The 21,973-nt window shown below is 25.7% G+C and overlaps 2 protein-coding genes and 1 pseudogene across 2 annotated transcripts in view; 1 reads left to right on the top strand and 2 right to left on the bottom strand.

Moving 5' to 3' along the window:
• Positions 1–3,972: 3,972 nt before the first annotated feature.
• LOC135951125 (BLOC-1-related complex subunit 8 homolog) overlaps positions 3,973–21,973 on the top strand; it is a 404,862-nt gene continuing 386,861 nt past the window's right edge. Inside the window, exon 1 of the mRNA XM_065500709.1 lies at positions 3,973–4,114. Within this exon, the coding sequence (XP_065356781.1) occupies positions 4,072–4,114 (43 nt within the window). The 5' untranslated portion in view covers positions 3,973–4,071. The remainder of the gene's footprint in view (positions 4,115–21,973) is intronic.
• Positions 12,485–12,727, bottom strand: LOC135950935 (putative uncharacterized protein DDB_G0280331; the record flags this gene model as incomplete). Its single annotated transcript, XM_065500465.1, has 1 exon — positions 12,485–12,727. A coding segment is annotated over one exon (243 nt), but the record flags the coding sequence as incomplete, so codon positions are not given.
• Positions 13,198–14,680, bottom strand: LOC135952604 (GATA zinc finger domain-containing protein 14-like; annotated as a pseudogene).

Here is a 21,973-nt window from a genome sequence, read left to right as displayed (position 1 = left end):
TGAGGCATATACTGATGAATAATGACGTGACGTTCTTTTAGATTTTGGAAGGTCTTCTATAATATATCTGTCATTATCAAGAACTTTCACTATAATAAATGGACCTTTGTAACGGGGTTCCAATTTACGGGATGTACCACTACTCGGAGGTTCGTTTTCAGCAAGTACAAGATCACCAACGATGTATTTGTGAGGATTCGAGTGTTCTTTATCGTATTGATCTTTAGCTTGTCGTCGCTTTATATTAATTTGTTCGGAAGCAGCTTGCCTTATGGCTTTCATTTCATCATCGTTAAAGTTATAGTTATCGTGTACAGCTAGTAAAATCTTGTTTTGTAAAATATCTCGTGGAGAATAACAAAATAGTAACTCATGAGGACTTCTGCCAGACGTTTTGTTTTTCATTGTGTTTAAAGACCATTGAATGTTCATCAAATGTTCATCCCAACGTTTATCATTTTGTATTGTAGGTAAAAGCATTGAAAGTAATGTTCGATTTGTCCTTTCAGCATGACCATTAGCTCTTGGTGTTCTAACCGCGTTTAATACATGTTTTATGTCATTATCTGAACAATATTTCTTGAACTCATTCGATGTAAAGGATATCCCTCTGTCAGTGACAATACGTGTTGGAACTCCGAAGTAACTTGAAAATTCGTTCAAAACACTTATAACATATTTCGTTGCTGTACTCTTCACAGCTCTAATAAGAGTAAATTTAGTAAAGGAATCAACCACCACTAAAATGTGTTCATTACGTTTACTTGATTTTGGAAACGGTCCCAAATGATCCAAATGAATTGTGTGAAATGGTACAGGTTCTATATCATTAAAATGGTATTCACCTTCTATTCGACCACCTTTGTTTTTATTGTAAGCACATTCAACACATGCTTTGATATAAGACTTTACAAAGTTTCTCATTCTTGAAAACCATACATAAGTCAAAAGTTTATCCATCGTTTTTTCGACACCGAGATGTCCATTTTTGTCGTGACAATCTTCAACCACTCGCCATCGCAAAGATTTTGGAACGACCCATAAGTTTTTGTTGTTGTTCTTTCGAAATAGTCTACCGTTCTCCAAATGGTAATCTTTTGACAGGATCTTATCTTTATTTTGAAGTTTTATAATAATTTCTTTTATAGATTCATCTTGAATTTGCATAATAGATAGCCAGTCGTCATTATGAAGATTAATTTTATCAATTTTAAGAGTAGCGACATCTATGTCACTAGGAGGCTCGTTTGGCATTCGGCTTAACGCATCAACATGTTCCATACATTGACTTTTTCGGTGTTCTAAAATCACATCAAAGTCTTGAATTCTTAACCACCAACGAGCTATACGAGGAATTAGTTCACGTTTTGTCATAGCTGATTTAACGGCGCTGCAATCTGTTATTACCTTAACTTGTTTACCATATACATAATAACGAAACCTTTCTAACGTTTCTACCACCGCTAAAGTTTCCAGTTCGTAACTGTGAAAATTCTTTTCTGTAGGACTTGTTGAACGGCTGTAACATGCTACAGGTCTTAATTTGCCATCTTCTTGTTGTAGTAACACGCCGCCTAATCCTATCGAACTGGCATCAGTGTGAATTTCGTGATCTGCTTCTAGACGAAATGCTGTCATGAGAGGTTGAGACGACAATTTTGTTTTTAATTCGTTAAATGACGTTTCTTGTTGATTTGTCCAAATAAATTGTTGATCATTTCGAAGAAGTTTTCTGAGTGGTTCTGATATTATGGAATAAATTTACGGAAATATCCACTCAAACCTAGAAATTTTCGGATTTCGTGTACATTTTCAGGACGTTTAAATGTTTCTATTGCTGCGGATTTTACTTTACCAGGACAAATACCTTCAGGAGTCAACTGATGTCCTAAAAATTCAATCGTAGTTTTTAAGAATTCGCATTTTTGAATATTTAAAGTTAAATTTGCATCTTGTAAAACTTTTAAAACTATTTTGATTTTATCAAACATTTCATCTTCCGTATTACTGCCGATTAGAATGTCATCCATGTAATGCATCATGTTCTCTTTACCACAGCGTTCTTGAATTTTTGCCATTAATCGTTGGAAGACCATAGGAGCATTTTTTAGTCCGAAAGGCATACGTTTAAATTCGAAGAGACCATTAGTGGTAATGAAAGCAGTATATTTTCGACTATCAGGTTCGATTAAAATTTGATAATATCCACTATTGAGATCTAACGTTGTAAAATATTTATATTTCTTGGCTTCTTGAAGACACTCTTCAATATTTGGCGTTGGAAAATTTTCTTTTACCATTAACTGATTCAATTGCCTATAATCGATGCAAAGTCGCTCGCTACCATTTTTCTTTTTTTGAAGTACAACTGGACTTGCGTATTCCGAATTTGAATAAGTGATTATATCGTTATCTAAAAGCTCTTGAATCATATTTGCAATTATCGCCTTCTTTGGTTCTGAAACACGATATGGAGCCTGTGTCACAACTTTTGAATTCGTCAAAATTATTTTCATTTCAACTAAATCAGTTTTTCCGAGATTTTGTAAACTATTTGAAAACACACTTTTATTTTCTTGAATCAATTTATTTAATTTAGCTTTTGTATTTTCGTCGTCTAATTCACATTTTATAAATTTATTGTCAATTTCAATGTTTTTGTTTTCGTCAATTTCAATAACATTATCAACGATTCTCACTTTTGTATCTGGGTAAGTGCGTGCATAAGTGCTTCCAACCCTCCCGTATTTTGGGGAACACCAGGCTGCTGGTAACCCGTTCTCAAAACATTGGTATAAGAACCTGCTACATTCTTAGGCTTATCAATTTGAGTGGATTGTGAATTTAATTGTGTTGAGGCTGCTTGCTTGTTCAATAGCGGAACTTCAGAATTGACTGGTGGATAGGTGTTTTCAAATTTGTAGGCTGTTACTTCAGATGTTTTCCCTCTTATTAGCTCTCTTAATCTGTTCAATAACTCCTTATAAACTGGGCACCCGCGGTAGTTGGCTGAATGATCGCCACCACAGTTACCACATTTTCTTCTGAGACCATTCTTTAGGATATCACATTGTGATGAAGAATGAAGGTCTCCGCATGCCACACACACTGTTCGCAACGTACAATAATTTTTAGTATGTCCAAACACTTGACAATTGCCACATTGAACAGGACGATTTCTTTTAAGAGGCTCCTCAATGGTTATTCTACGATGTAACAGATATCGTGTTGAGTAAATTGGGTGAGTTTCATTTCCCCTCAATTTATTTTTTTCTGGCTCCAACTCGACTCTAAACATTGGCTGAGGAATTTTATCTTTGTTAAATATATTAACTACAGCTCTTACTTCATAGATATGATGCCAAACGCCTTGTATAATTGTGGGAATTTTTTTTCTAATTTAAAATTTTTCATGAAACATGGTTATGACATAAAAGTTTGAATGGGCCTACTCCCTACGTTCAAGTTTTTCCAAACATTCTTTGTATGCCATTCGATTCCTATGGGTGTCCACTTATCGATCCCGTTCCCAGATATGATGCCCAAGGCCTTATATAATTGTAGCAATATTTTTTCCAATTTAAAACATTTTTTCATGGCATCAAAGTTTGAATGGGCCTGCGCACTTCGTTTAAGTTTTTCTAAAAGAAGTTAGTATACCATTCGATAGCTATGAGTGTCCACTTATCATTTCTGTTTCCCGATATGATGCCCATCGTCTTGCATAAATTTGGCAATTTTTTTACTGTATATATCAAAGTTATTAAAATTTTTTTTTATGATTATTTTATTTTAAGGTTATGTTGCGGTTTGTTCATATGTAACAAACTTCATTTTGACATTTTAACAAAGTATTACAATAACAAATTTTATATTTTATATTCACCACACCAAAACAAATAAAAACATCTACAGCAACAAAAAACAATCAGCTGTTTCCGGTTTGTTTTCTCCTGGTTGTTTTATTCACGGGCGTTATTAAACTGATTATCGGTGAAAAAGAGTATTGAGTACACAAGCATTTAATATTTCCACAACTCTAATACTTTGTCAACAAATATTGATTACAAAATGATTTCTACACAAACGGATTTAAACGTGAAAGTTAAAAAGTGTATGTTTATTTGATTTTAAGTAAAAATAATATTTTTTGGTAAATAAATAATGGAACAAAAGCATAAATCAATATCGTCGAAACAGCATTCATTTTTATAATTTTGTTGGTGTTGATAGCTCTCACAATTATAAGCACAAAAGCGTTAACTTGTTTGCCTGGTCTTTCTTATTTTAGGAGTTATAGGAATTTAAAGTCATTATATGTATATAATAGTAAATTTCTATTATATCTGATCCAAGGCGAATTTATAGATTCTATAGTGCTTCAAAATATATTCTATATGATATATACTATGGTACTGTATTAACATTGTGAACTAAAAATTACTTTTTGTATTTATATGACAGTACTTCAGAAAATTTAGATTCAGTACGCTTAAAATCAGACATGTCCAAAATTGACTTTTTTGTTTGAACCTCGTCCATAATTTACATAAAAATCTTAACCCGCAAGTTTTGAAAATAATCCAGAACATTAGTTTTATCATCCATCACAAACCGTTTGCGTCCGCAATGACCGCCTATAATCGGATCGTTATAAATTTTCAAAAGCTGTGTTTTCTATCTTTGTCGAATATTCCTCAATCGGATTAACAAGCATAATTTCAAAAGATTTAATCATATTGCCATGGTCTTCTAAATCTTGAATTGTGTATATTGTAAAATATGCTCCATTCTTCGCCCATTCTGCGTCATTCTTCGCCCTCGAAAGCATCTCCTTGAAATTTAATGTTTTGTTAACAATATCAACATTTATTCAAAATTTTAATTTATTATTATTTTATTCATTAATAGATATAAGTAAATTTTGTACAGGTCAGTAAATTTACAATCACCCATATCGTGGTTGGCGTAAACGTCATACGCCTACGACAGTTTCGTACTAGATTAAAGAAACAGTTTGCATTTTATCTTTAATCTAGTACGAAACAGTCGTAGGCGAATATTTTTACTAATCTATATTTGGCCTAACATAATTGTTGTGAGCCAGATTAGCACTATTCTAGTAATAGTATTTTTATTTTCTTTTTTAATTATAATTAATTTATCATATTTCTTTTAATATAATTACAAAATATTTTTAACATTTTGTAGAGGAGATTAAAAATCAAATTCATTTATTATTAATTTTCTATACTTTAAGAATTTTCTATGCGTTAAGAATATTAGTATTTCTTTCGTTTATATTTAATAGATTTAATATTTGTTTATAGTGTGTGATGAACAGGCTAGGATGTACTGGTGAAAATTGTAGAGTTTGACATATCGAGCCCTTAGCGCCAAATTATCGTAAGCGACATTTTCTAAATTTTTTTTTATTGCTAAAATTAAAATTTTATGGTCCGACTGATGTTTTAGCGTTCTCAGATTATCAAAATTGTTAACTTAAAAATTATAGCGGGTACGATTTTATCGTAAGTCAATGTTTATATATTACAGAAAACGAATTTTATCGTAAGCGACACACAGTGGTATCAAAAAAAAAGGGGAATAAATCTGTAACTTCCAAATGGTTAGATTGGTTTGAATGAAATTTCACATTCGCAAAGAAAAAGTGTTGTCGAGTTTAAGTTTTAAACCTTGACCTCATGGGCCCACCGGGGGCACGACCAAGGGTCCTCAAATTAGGACACCTCGGGTATGTTATATTTTTAAAACGATCCAGTTTTTTCGTTTGTGTTCCGATTTCAAAAAAAATTACACACATATAAACTTCTCATCGTGCTATAAAAAACCTCATTTCGCATTTGAAAATTAAATTTTCAAAATTTTTACCCACCGCACTCCAGTTTTTTGATAACAGCGGGTCCAAATATTTTCCGATTTTCTCCAATTTTCGTTTGTTGGAGTAACAACACATTTATATGTCAAATAGAAAAAAACAATAAAGCAAGTTGTTTAGGTTGCATCCTTTTGGTAATAACTACATTAAACTTATTATACTATTTTTAACAACGTTAGTATTTATTGTTGCTTCCTTTTTTATGCAACTTTGCTGGAAGTATTTCACTAGATTCTAGCGAGTAAACCGTTAACGGGTCCTTAAATGTTGTTTGCCACCAAATTATGCTTGTTATTTTAGCATTAAAAAACACTTGTCAAATTGTCTTCGACATAAGCACTACGTGCATCTTACTAAAAAAACGCAATATATTCCTTCTACGAGGTAATATTTATTTACAATAAAAAGAGATCTTCGTTTCTAATTTAAACTTGAACTTTGTTTGTTTTATTTTTATAACAATTTTGGAAAACTTGGATTGATGCCAAACATTTGGTCTTATCGAACCGGATTTTGAAACGAGTACTGGATCTTTAGGCATCATTGAACTCCATCATCCCTTGGCAACAATACAGTCCACCGGCAATATATATTTATTACATATTTTATTTTTCATAAAATAAGGTACGTAAATATATTTCAATTTGAGCAAAAGTGAAGTGATTAAAATTATTTTGTTTTTAACGCGAAAAAAAATACATATTTCATTTGTGCTTTATTTTAAATATAAAACTCTTCGATTTTAGAAATATTGTCACTATTTCTTGTTTTGTTTGAACAAATAAATTTAATTGTTTAGCCGTATTATAAACTAACGTGATCATTGTCGATATTATTATTATTATTATTATTATTATAGCATTCAAATTAATATTTCTTACATTTTCTTTTGTGCGATTATTTGTTTACAGATTTACATCTGTAAATTACAATAACAATACAATATTTTTCTTCTTACATTGTATTGGTCACCCTATTGTCGGTCAGTTTGACTACAAAATAGTTTCGGTATATATTTTTGTTAAATTTTTTATATTTTTGTAATTAATTTTTATATATTATCGAAAATTTAATAAGGAAGATGCCAGTCACTCCACTTAATAGATTCATAAGAGCATCGGATGCTGTTATTGCTTTTGAGGCAAATTTTAATGATTTTCCTGAGGACATTCATAATGTTTATACCTTGGAGGTTCAGAGCGCTGAAATAAAAGTGTTATGGGAGAAAGTTAAGACAACATATGAGGCCTGTTTAGATTTTTTGGAGAATTCTGATACAGAGCCTAGTGATGTAGATGTAGCTGCGTCTAAATATCATGTAACATATGTAGCCTATATGAAATGTTTAGGTTCGATTAATGAGAAAGTGAGCAAATTTAAATCGGTACCGAACGCAAGTGATTCGCCAGCGGTGAATTCTGATTCTGGGCATTCTTTGACTCTACCCCCTTGCGATGTCGACGCATTTGGAGGGGATTATGATTCTTGGCCGGCCTTTAGAGATTTATTTACGGCGATTTATATAAACAGCTCGCGCCTTAGTAATGTAGAACGTCTTTGTCATTTAATACGTAAGAACGAAGGTGAATCTAAGGATATTGTTTTGAAAAGTCCGTTGAGTAATGAGGGCTTTGAAGTAGCCTGGCGTGATCTTAAGATTGCATATGAGAATCCTCGTATGTTAGTAAACAACCCACTGAAATTTCTGTTTAGTCTGCCATCCTTTGACAAGGAAACTAGTGTCGGACTTAAGACCTTACAACGCGGAATTAATAGTTGTCTTACATCCCTTTCTATTTATAAAGTGTCTACTGATAATTGGGACCCAATTATCATCTTTATATGCATACAAAGGCTACCTTCATCGACAGTTTCTCTTTGGGAACAGAGCGTAAAGGACAAGACGGCTCTTTCCCTTTGGCAAGATTTGGATAACTTTCTGACGGAAAGAATTCTGACATTGGACTGTCTTAACAATCTTAAGGGTAACGTTTTGAAAACAAAGTCAAACCACGTGAAATATTCTGTACCTTCTGACGATGGTACTTCTTCGAATATTTCTTGTATTTTATGTCCTAACCAATCTCACTTTTTACGCACTTGTCGACGATTTAAGAGTCTTCCAATAACTGACCGAATTTTAGCTATGAACGAAAATAACTGTTGTTCTAATTGTCTTTCAAGGACACACCATGTCAGCAATTGTAAAAGCAATAATAATTGTTTAATTTGCGATAATCGACACCATACTATGCTTCATCAAGAGCCAATAGAAAATTCAAACGTGGAATGGCCTACGACTTCTTCCGGTCAGAGTTCTGCTGAGGTTCTTCGACCCAATAACTCGTCACCGACTTATCAATGACCTTCTACTTCTACTAATGTTACGCAAACTCGACAAGTATTTCATACACGTAAAAATCAATCTGTTATCTTAGGAACTGCATCAGTAAACATCACACATAATGGCAATAGGTATCAGGTCCGAGCTCTTATTGATTCAGCTTCGGAATGTTCATTCGTTAGTAATCGATTACGAAAAAGGTTTAAACTTCCCACGCATTCTGCAAATGCTAAAGTTTCTGGCGTAAATAATACGGTTTCTGTAGTTTCGAAAAAGGCTTGTTCTCTGAAGATCGGCTCTGATTTGGATTCTTCTGTGGTACTGAATATCAAGGCCTTTGTTTTGCCAGATATATCGGGGAATTTGCCTTCGATTTCTGTAAACGCCGACATTAAAGGATTATTTCCAAATGTTCATTTGGCAGATTCCAATCCTTTCGATAGCCGGCCTGTTGATATTCTTATTGGGGCTGATTTATATCCGCAAATTATGTTACCGGAAATTCGACGAGACGTATTAGGGTCATTATTGGCTCAGAGAACATTTTTTGGCTGGATACTGACAGGTCCAGTTAATTCTATATAATTACCAGTTAATGCTATTTCACAAACTCGGGATTTCCTAAAAGACCTAATGCTGTCATTTGATTATTCCTCTTTTTATTACTATGGATCTACATCTATGAATTCAACATTTTAACTAACATTCGAATTATATATTTACATTATCATTAAAAAAGCTCATTGAAATATATTTACGATTTACCCTAGTATGTATTATTTTACTATATTCTTTATAAAAACAATGCCTTTAATGGTCAGTTGATGGATCTGTCTAAAAACCATTCAGTTGATGGATCTGTCTAAAAACCATTGCCCGCAAGGGTCAGTTGATGGATCTGTCTAAAAACCATTCAGTTGATGGATCTGTCTAAAAACCATTCAGTTTATGGATCTGTCTAAAAACCATACCTATGCTGTTAACATTACAACATACATTAGTGTTGCAAGGTGGCCGGCAATGTTTAGGTTGCATCCTTTTGGTAATAACTACATTAAACTTATTATACTATTTTTAACAACGTTAGAATTTATTGTTGCTTCCTTTTTTATGCAACTTTGCTGGAAGTATTTCACTAGATTCTAGCGAGTAAACCGTTAACGGGTCCTTAAATATTGTTTGCCACCAAATTATGCTTGTTATTTTAGCATTAAAAAACACTTGTCAAATTGTCTTTGTATCTTACTAAAAAAACGCAATATATTCCTTCTACGAGGTAATATTTATTTACAATAAAAAGAGATCTTCGTCTCTAATTTAAACTTGAACTTTGTTTGTTTTATTTTTATAACAATTTTGGAAAACTTGGATTGATGCCAAACACAAGTTGTTTTATTTTTGATCTTTCTTTACCCACTTACAAACTACAGTTTGAGCTGAAAAGAAACCAACCAATTGTAGTAGGGAATGTAAGAAAAGATAAACTCACTGTTTATTGTTGGTGTTTTGTTTAAGCTTTGATATTTTTACTAATAAAGCTTGAGTGTCTGTAATTCTCATTCACTCTAGTGTTTTATTTGTATATTATTATTATTATTATTATTATTATTATTATTATTATTATTATTATTATTATTATTATTATTATTATTATTATTATTATTATTATTATTATTATTATTATTATTATTATTATTATTATTATTATTATTATTATTATTATTATTATTATTATTATTATTATTATTATTATTATTATTATTATTATTATTATTATTATTATTATTATTATTATTATTATTATTATTATTATTATTATTATTATTATTATTATTATTATTATTATTATTATTATTATTATTATTATTATTATTATTATTATTATTATTATTATTATTATTATTATTATTATTATTATTATTATTATTATTATTATTATTATTATTATTATTATTATTATTATTATTATTATTATTATTATTATTATTATTATTATTATTATTATTATTATTATTATTATTATTATTATTATTATTATTATTATTATTATTATTATTATTATTATTATTATTATTATTATTATTATTATTATTATTATTATTATTATTATTATTATTATTATTATTATTATTATTATTATTATTATTATTATTATTATTATTATTATTATTATTATTATTATTATTATTATTATTATTATTATTATTATTATTATTATTATTATTATTATTATTATTATTATTATTATTATTATTATTATTATTATTATTATTATTATTATTATTATTATTATTATTATTATTATTATTATTATTATTATTATTATTATTATTATTATTATTATTATTATTATTATTATTATTATTATTATTATTATTATTATTATTATTATTATTATTATTATTATTATTATTATTATTATTATTATTATTATTATTATTATTATTATTATTATTATTATTATTATTATTATTATTATTATTATTATTATTATTATTATTATTATTATTATTATTATTATTATTATTATTATTATTATTATTATTATTATTATTATTATTATTATTATTATTATTATTATTATTATTATTATTATTATTATTATTATTATTATTATTATTATTATTATTATTATTATTATTATTATTATTATTATTATTATTATTATTATTATTATTATTATTATTATTATTATTATTATTATTATTATTATTATTATTATTATTATTATTATTATTATTATTATTATTATTATTATTATTATTATTATTATTATTATTATTATTATTATTATTATTATTATTATTATTATTATTATTATTATTATTATTATTATTATTATTATTATTATTATTATTATTATTATTATTATTATTATTATTATTATTATTATTATTATTATTATTATTATTATTATTATTATTATTATTATTATTATTATTATTATTATTATTATTATTATTATTATTATTATTATTATTATTATTATTATTATTATTATTATTATTATTATTATTATTATTATTATTATTATTATTATTATTATTATTATTATTATTATTATTATTATTATTATTATTATTATTATTATTATTATTATTATTATTATTATTATTATTATTATTATTATTATTATTATTATTATTATTATTATTATTATTATTATTATTATTATTATTATTATTATTATTATTATTATTATTATTATTATTATTATTATTATTATTATTATTATTATTATTATTATTATTATTATTATTATTATTATTATTATTATTATTATTATTATTATTATTATTATTATTATTATTATTATTATTATTATTATTATTATTATTATTATTATTATTATTATTATTATTATTATTATTATTATTATTATTATTATTATTATTATTATTATTATTATTATTATTATTATTATTATTATTATTATTATTATTATTATTATTATTATTATTATTATTATTATTATTATTATTATTATTATTATTATTATTATTATTATTATTATTATTATTATTATTATTATTATTATTATTATTATTATTATTATTATTATTATTATTATTATTATTATTATTATTATTATTATTATTATTATTATTATTATTATTATTATTATTATTATTATTATTATTATTATTATTATTATTATTATTATTATTATTATTATTATTATTATTATTATTATTATTATTATTATTATTATTATTATTATTATTATTATTATTATTATTATTATTATTATTATTATTATTATTATTATTATTATTATTATTATTATTATTATTATTATTATTATTATTATTATTATTATTATTATTATTATTATTATTATTATTATTATTATTATTATTATTATTATTATTATTATTATTATTATTATTATTATTATTATTATTATTATTATTATTATTATTATTATTATTATTATTATTATTATTATTATTATTATTATTATTATTATTATTATTATTATTATTATTATTATTATTATTATTATTATTATTATTATTATTATTATTATTATTATTATTATTATTATTATTATTATTATTATTATTATTATTATTATTATTATTATTATTATTATTATTATTATTATTATTATTATTATTATTATTATTATTATTATTATTATTATTATTATTATTATTATTATTATTATTATTATTATTATTATTATTATTATTATTATTATTATTATTATTATTATTATTATTATTATTATTATTATTGTTATTGTTATTGTTATTGTTATTGTTATTGTTATTGTTATTGTTATTGTTATTGTTATTGTTATTGTTATTGTTATTGTTATTGTTATTGTTATTGTTATTGTTATTGTTATTGTTATTGTTATTGTTATTGTTATTGTTATTGTTATTGTTATTGTTATTGTTATTGTTATTGTTATTGTTATTGTTATTGTTATTGTTATTGTTATTGTTATTGTTATTGTTATTGTTATTGTTATTGTTATTGTTATTGTTATTGTTATTGTTATTGTTATTGTTATTGTTATTGTTATTGTTATTGTTATTGTTATTGTTATTGTTATTGTTATTGTTATTGTTATTGTTATTGTTATTGTTATTGTTATTGTTATTGTTATTGTTATTGTTATTGTTATTGTTATTGTTATTGTTATTGTTATTGTTATTGTTATTGTTATTGTTATTGTTATTGTTATTGTTATTGTTATTGTTATTGTTATTGTTATTGTTATTGTTATTGTTATTGTTATTGTTATTGTTATTGTTATTGTTATTGTTATTGTTATTGTTATTGTTATTGTTATTGTTATTGTTATTGTTATTGTTATTGTTATTGTTATTGTTATTGTTATTGTTATTGTTATTGTTATTGTTATTGTTATTGTTATTGTTATTGTTATTGTTATTGTTATTGTTATTGTTATTGTTATTGTTATTGTTATTGTTATTGTTATTGTTATTGTTATTGTTATTGTTATTGTTATTGTTATTGTTATTGTTATTGTTATTGTTATTGTTATTGTTATTGTTATTGTTATTGTTATTGTTATTGTTATTGTTATTGTTATTGTTATTGTTATTGTTATTGTTATTGTTATTGTTATTGTTATTGTTATTGTTATTGTTATTGTTATTGTTATTGTTATTGTTATTGTTATTGTTATTGTTATTGTTATTGTTATTGTTATTGTTATTGTTATTGTTATTGTTATTGTTATTGTTATTGTTATTGTTATTGTTATTGTTATTGTTATTGTTATTGTTATTGTTATTGTTATTGTTATTGTTATTGTTATTGTTATTGTTATTGTTATTGTTATTGTTATTGTTATTGTTATTGTTATTGTTATTGTTATTGTTATTGTTATTGTTATTGTTATTGTTATTGTTATTGTTATTGTTATTGTTATTGTTATTGTTATTGTTATTGTTATTGTTATTGTTATTGTTATTGTTATTGTTATTGTTATTGTTATTGTTATTGTTATTGTTATTGTTATTGTTATTGTTATTGTTATTGTTATTGTTATTGTTATTGTTATTGTTATTGTTATTGTTATTGTTATTGTTATTGTTATTGTTATTGTTATTGTTATTGTTATTGTTATTGTTATTGTTATTGTTATTGTTATTGTTATTGTTATTGTTATTGTTATTGTTATTGTTATTGTTATTGTTATTGTTATTGTTATTGTTATTGTTATTGTTATTGTTATTGTTATTGTTATTGTTATTGTTATTGTTATTGTTATTGTTATTGTTATTGTTATTGTTATTGTTATTGTTATTGTTATTGTTATTGTTATTGTTATTGTTATTGTTATTGTTATTGTTATTGTTATTGTTATTGTTATTGTTATTGTTATTGTTATTGTTATTGTTATTGTTATTGTTATTGTTATTGTTATTGTTATTGTTATTGTTATTGTTATTGTTATTGTTATTGTTATTGTTATTGTTATTGTTATTGTTATTGTTATTGTTATTGTTATTGTTATTGTTATTGTTATTGTTATTGTTATTGTTATTGTTATTGTTATTGTTATTGTTATTGTTATTGTTATTGTTATTGTTATTGTTATTGTTATTGTTATTGTTATTGTTATTGTTATTGTTATTGTTATTGTTATTGTTATTGTTATTGTTATTGTTATTGTTATTGTTATTGTTATTGTTATTGTTATTGTTATTGTTAACTCCTAAAAAACTGAACCGATTTCAATAAAATATATATTCTGCACTTATGTGAATAAATCCCTTTAAAATGGTATATTTCTTTCCTAAATTGAATGTATAATGTGAGCGTAAAAGGGGTCTAAAGAAATCGACTTGCCTATTAATATTATGATTATTATTATTATTATTATTATTATTATTATTATTGTTATTGTTATTGTTATTGTTATTGTTATTGTTATTGTTATTGTTATTGTTATTGTTATTGTTATTGTTATTGTTATTGTTATTGTTATTGTTATTGTTATTGTTATTGTTATTGTTATTGTTATTGTTATTGTTATTGTTATTGTTATTGTTATTGTTATTGTTATTGTTGTTGTTATTGTTATTATTGTTATTATTATTGTTATTGTTATTATTATTATTATTATTATAATTATTATTTATTTAGTAGTATTTTAAATACTTTATCTTATAACTATATAACATTTGATTAAAATTATTTTAAATTTTTAAATGCTCTGATATACATTATTTTTCACAAAAAATACACAATTTCTTTTAAATATATTAATGTTTCGTTCATTTTTTACATCACTTGGTAATAAGTTGAATAACTGTAATCCTTTGTAGAATAGGCATCTCTTCATGGCATTATTTGTGGCTTTATGTATCCTAAAATCGCTGGCATTTCGCAGATTGTATGGTTGTACTTCGTTGACATATGTTAGTTGTTCTGTTAAATATCCTGGAGCACTTCCTATCTTCATTTTATATATAAAAGTTAATGTATTTAGTTGGAGTCTTTGTCTGATGTTTAGCCATTTTAGTGTTTCTAGCATAAATTGAATTGATGTAAACCTATTGCATTTAATTATAGTTCTCATAGCTTTATTTTGTAGTTTCTGTAGTCTCTCTATTTGTGTATTTGTGCAGCATGTGTAAAAGATTGTTGAACCGAATTCAAAATGTGGTTTGATTTGTATTATATATATTTATAGCAGTTGTATAATATCTTTAGTTTTTCGAAAGCCTTTTGGGACAAGGTTTCCTGATCTGGCCTAAGCAACCAGTGAAATGCGTATAGGAACTAGCTTATCCCCCAACAATAAATTTCAGTGAATTTATCAATGAATTTGTCAAGAATTGTTTAAAAATAATGATTAAGTGCAAAGTTATAAGCATTCAAATTTAAAAAATTTTAAAAAGACGATTTTTCGCTAACTTTCTGAAAAAAGGTACTTTTTTCTTTTTAAGTTATCGAAAAAAGTTCTAAGAGGAAGTATAAGGAATATACATATACTTTCTGAAAGCTAAGTTTTCATAAAATATTTTAAATGAAAAAAAAAGTAAAAAATTGTTACCGAGGGGACCAGGTCCATTCAAAAAACACCTATTTTTTATGTAAAATTAAATTTTAGGGCAAAAATTCTGAAATCGCATATTCGATATCAAAATATAGTAACCAATTTTAGGTGGCCTAATATGTTTCTAATTATTTTGTAAAGGTTTCCGATAACCCCGATCCTGGTATGGATATTTATTTTAATTTTTTTATTTTATTTATTTACATCAATACATAGAAAGCCTTCTTGGCCTATAATACATGTATTGTTAAATCTATATTCATGTTATTAACTGTATAATTATATATAATAAATGTAATTACAAATTAAAAATAAATTCTATTTACATATGCATACATAAGTGGCCCCCCAGCCGAATAAATTATTACCAAATATAATTAAAGAAACAAAATTATTAACACTACTCAAACCCATCAAAAACCGGAAATATAATATAACACATAATTTTGAGTATAACTTTGTTATTAATTGTAATAAGTATAGCGAAAAAATTCTAAAATTTTTTTCTTATAAGTATAATTTGAATATGAAAACAGTCTTAGTGCATTGGGTAAATTATTCCAAATTCGACATATTCTTATAATGAAGGAACGTTCAAATATTGACATATGTATACGAGGTATATCAATTTGGCTATTACGAGTTGAATTAAGAAATGAAAAACTATTAACAAGAGAAGGAGGTTGACCATTTTTCATGACTTTGTAAAATTGAAGCAAAATCCTCAATTTTACATAATCATTAAAGTTAACGCCTAAAAATTTAGAAACAGCTTCACTAACACGTTCATGATCATTCAATCAAAGATTGAACACATAACGAACAATTCTCCTTACAATTCTTTCAAGACGATCAAAATTGTTGGATAATGTTCCAGAATAAACTTCAAGACAATAGTTTACTTTCGACATAAGTAAGGAATGTGCTAATCTATGTCTGATATGAAAAGGTGTGTATGATTTTAGGGCATACAATCTTCTTAGTATGAAACTGATTCCATTAAAAATTGAATCAAAATGACCATTAAATCTAAGATTGTTATCAATAATAAGACCAAGACTTTTAATTACATCAACATGTTGGATGTTTATTCCATTAATACGTATTTGTGGATAGAGAGCTGGGGAATTTGGTATTCCAAAGTAAATAGCTTTTGTTTTCGCTGAGTTTATATCGAGCAAGTTGTCTCGCATCCAATTGTAAATGGAATCCATATGGTCATTTTAACGATTATTACAAATGCTATTTCTAACAGAGTTGACATCATACAACAGGTATATATCGTTTGCAAAAACGTATAATTCACATAAACTATTAGATAAGTCAGAAATAAAATCATTTAAATATAAAAATCTGGCAACACTATGCCTGAATAGACGTGTATTTTGTTATACAGCTGATCATTTTTCTATTTTTTTAAATTTAATTTGTTTTACATTAAAATAAATATAATTTGTAATTTCAATTGAGTTTTTGGAAACGTATTCATCATAATATAATTGAATTATTATCAATTTCCTGGAATTCCAAGTGGTGTTAAAAGTAGACTTGCCACCTTTTGAAATTTCCAAAACGGGACACCACTAAATTATCAGAGAACGATGGAAAAAAACATGGAAAATGACCTAGCGTGGGTTATAGGACTTGCTGAGTACATTACAAATTGTGTCAAAAAATTTCAGAAACACCTTCAAATTCAAAAGTTATTCTGAAAAAATCGTTTACAGTGATGTTTTCCAAATTATAGATCTGTAACTCAGTCAGTTTTTATTCAATTTTTATTTTTTTAACGTGTTGGGAAAGAAAACTTATTACGCTTCAAAATGACATTCATTTATTGATACATTTGTAAGTTATAAGTATTGTTTTTGTTACGGCCTTTTTTTGATTTTAGTCGCTTTTCATTGCTTATTTTGATATGAAAGCTTATAAAAATTTATATCAATATATAAAGAAAAGTTCTTAATAAAACATGGTTTTAATTTTTCAAATCGGATGAAAACTGTAAAAGTTATTCAACTTTTCATTAATACCTTTTTGAGTACTTTCTCCTCCAGCGCATATAAATGTAAAAAAAAACAGGGTAAATATTTTCGAACTTTTTTCGAAAAAGTTTAATAACTTTTGCAAATATAAACCGATTTTAATAAGTAATATCTCCTTTTTGTCTATATAAAATTGTCTTTAAAGTACTGTGCAAAAAAATTTGGTTTTCATAGAAAAAAATTAAAATAACTATTGTTGAATTTGAAAAATTACGAAAAAAATAAAAAAAAAATTTAACTTTTTTAATAACTTAAACAATTTCTTAGATTATTTTTTAAAATTTTGAAATCGGTTTTAAAATGTCTGAGTTAGAGGTATTGAAGTACTACCTACCCTAAAACACTTGTTTCAAAATAACTCAAAATTTTGAGGGTGTTCAAAATCTTTGAAAAAGGTTTTAGCATGGCCTCACCTAGGCATACAACCTCAATTAGGACGCTTTTCAAGTTCTGACAAAAAGTGTTATTTTGAAGCAGTGTTATTATCCTATTTTATTTATTAAAATCAACAATTACACATTAATTTTAATTGTGTAAAATCTGGAGAACTATTACTGTGAAAGTCTTCGAACTTTATACAGGAGTAAATAGTTATTTTCGAATATCTGGAGAACTATAATTGTGGAAGTCTTAAAATTTTGCCCTAATATCACCCTTACTATTCTACATTTTTTGGGTGAAAATGTTATTGTGTTAGTGGGCGTGACATCTCTCATACAAAGTAAATAGTTAATTTCGAATATCTGGAGTACTATAATTGTAAACTTTGTATGAATCAAAATGGGCGAGACTGAATTTTTTAAAGTAAATAGTTATTTTCAAATATCTGGAGTACTATAATTGCGAGATTCCTCAAACTTGTCCGATAGCTCACTTATCATTTTACATAGTTTGGCTGTAAAATGGTCGGGATTGGATTGGTGGGAGTGACACCACCCATACAAAGTATATAGTTAATTTCGAATATCTGGAATAATTGCAATGTATTTAAACTTTGTATGAATCATATTCTTATCACTGTACAGAGTTTAGCTAAAATGGTCTAGATCGGAACAGTGGGTGTGAAACTTTCCATTCAAAGTACATAGTAAATTTTGAATATCTGGATAATTAAAATTGCGAGATTCTTCAAACTTTGTCTAAAAATTAATTTTTTATAATTTTACCTAATTTGTTTCACCTCATTAAAAAAATAGTTTCTAAAATCTTTAAAATTTTTTTATTTTACTACGTAGGAGTAACGAAGCGCAGCGGGTTATTTAATAAAGTTTACCTATTTCAGTCCATAATTTAAAATTTATATTTTTAATCGGTTTTATCAGCTTTTTTATTATTATTTGAAGTAATAAATTCGACAAACTCAGTCCATTTCAATGGACCAACAACTCACCTTTAACTAAAGGTACAATCATCCTAGAGCGAGTATCGTGCCATTTATTTTTCATGAAAGTTAAATAATGTTTACTAATGAGTTTATTGAAACTCATAGAAGTTAATGCACTAAGTATCTATGTATATTGTTAAATAGTGATATTCAGTTTTTAGAAAATACTATATTTCATAAAATAAAGCATCCTTGTTTATCAGTATTTCCAATTTTTGTTTTTTTTTTATATTTTTTGTGGTAATTAATGAAAAAGTTGTTTTTTTTTTAACGGGACAAATGGTGTCCCGTTCAGAGTATCGCCGGGACACGGGACATTCGACTCTAAAACTGGTCTGTCCCGTCGAAAACGGGACGGTTGGCAAGTCTAGTTAAAAGTGTGTTGCTCTGTTTGTTGCTGTTTGTTGCTGTTTGCTACTGTTTGCTGCTGTTGTATTTTACCGCCATATTATCTCTATACATACTTAATAAATATGCCACCAACCAAAGTATTTAAATGTAATGGCTGCTCGGAAAATATTGGTAAATCTCAAGCCAGCATTCAATGTAGTGCCTGCAAATTATGGCTTCATGTTCCATGTTCTGGTGTTACTGAAATGGACCTTGCAGTTCTAAAAGGTGTTAAACAGTTTTCATTTACTTGCCCCACCTGCTGTATAAATCCACGAATACTTGGAACTGATACTACTGTTAATAATGAAATATGTGCGCTTAGGAGTGTTATTGATACTTTCATAAACAAAGTTGAGACTGACCAAGCATCTGCCAAAAATGATTTGAGTAATCTTAATACCAAAATTGATCAATTCATTACTAAGGTCGATAATGAGCAGAGCTGTATTAAACAGGCATTGGCGGACACTGCTGCAAGCTTCAGATCTGATATGGCATCGTGTCTAAAGGAAATGAAATCTGAAATAATTGACTGTAATAAGCTAATTATGAATGTTGACACTTCTACTACAGCTAAAACCATTGCTTTAGAAGATCAAAACTATGTTTTACACCGGAGTTTGAATCGAGCTGATATTATCATTAGTGGTCTACCTATTGGAATTGAAAACTTAGTTGATCCTATAATTAAAATTGGTTCTTACCACAATATACCCATAACCAACAGCGATATAAATCATGTATGCTACATAAATAAGCGGCGATCTGTGCTTGTCAAATTTAATAGTGTGTTCCTTAGAGACAATATGAATGCTTATTTCAAATCGCGTTCACTTAAAGTTCGTGACATTGTTGATGGAAATATTGACTTGAGGATTTATTTAAATGATCACTATGGGCCTGCTGCTGGGAAATTAAATGTGATTTGTAGGAAGCTGCTAGAAAAGAAGATCATAACTAAATACCGGATCTTAAATGGTGATAAATTGCAAGAAAACTGACAAAACCTGATGGGAGTGATGCGGTTCATAGCTTCGCTGAATGTAATTCATTGCTTAATTACAATGTTTAAATATTTAATAATGCATTACATATTTTTTAGTTTACTTTTATATTTTTTTTTTAAATCTGCTATTTAACAACAAATAATTAGCCTCTGTGTTAATTTAATTTTTGAGTATTTCTGTTCCTTCTAGCTAACTTAATTTTTTAAAAAAATGAACAAAAATTAGTTTCTTATCTCCGGGGTAATTTTTTGTTGTTAATGGATTGTGTTAAGGTATATTTATTAGTGATCTATTAATTATGCTTTCTTTTTTTGATCTCATTTTTTTATTATGATTAGCTGTATGCAATTTGAAATTAGAATTTTTTTTGTTTGCATTAATAATAATGTTTTTTATAAATAATTTTTATTCTCTACTTTATTCTTGTTGGTTCCCCACATAAACTTTTTACTATGAGTTATATGGCTTTTGACCAAATCAATAGTCCCTCTTTCAGTAGTAATTCCTATTTAAAAGATTCATTACAACCTCATATCCGAAATTTTAATGTTGCTCATCTTAATTGTCAGAGCATTAAGACTTCAGGTAATTATTCTAAGATTGATAATTATTCGCTAATTGACTTCTGATTAGTTAGTGATATGTTATAGTTTACATATCTGATCAGATGAAATGTCCATCTATTTCTCATCATGAATTGATATTTTCCTCTTTTCTTATTAGGGTTGAGCACTTGGAGGAATATTTTGAATACTATGATTTTAATTCCATTGACTGTAATGATATACATTTATGTTTGTCTAATTTCGACTTTTCTGAATTTTTTTCCGGTGATGTCAATGATTAATGTTCTTCAATTTCTAATCTTATTAACTTACTTTTTACATGTGTTCCTATTGTAAGGAAGAGAGTTTGTTATAGAAATGATAGTTGGATGAATTCGAGGGAAATTAAGCTTGCTCGGTCTGTTAGAGATTTGTCCTACCGTGCATATGTGTCTGATCGTTCCGTAGTAAACTGGAACATTTTTTGTAGACTTCGCAATAAGGCTAAGACTGTGATACGTAGGGCTAAACGAAGATATTTTTCTAGATTATTTCATGGGTTAGATTCTGCGGGATTATGGAGGATACTAAGGGGTGCTGGGTGCATTAGGGATGGCTTTGTAAACTATGAGGGGGATGCTAATCAATTGAATGATTTTTTTGTATCTAGGAGTTCTTCAAATTCCCATGACAGTTTTAACTTTGATGATTTTGGTAATACTTTTTCGTTTCGTTGTGTAAATGAACAAGAATTGTATGATGCCTAGTACAAAATTAAATCAAGATCAGTTGGCTTTGATGGTATTTCTA

The sequence above is a fragment of the Calliphora vicina genome, chromosome 2 (genome assembly GCF_958450345.1).
Source record: "Calliphora vicina chromosome 2, idCalVici1.1, whole genome shotgun sequence".
Taxonomy (NCBI): Eukaryota; Metazoa; Arthropoda; class Insecta; order Diptera; family Calliphoridae; genus Calliphora; species Calliphora vicina.
Note: the sequence above shows the minus strand (reverse complement) of the source record. Positions and strands in the feature narration are given on the sequence as shown.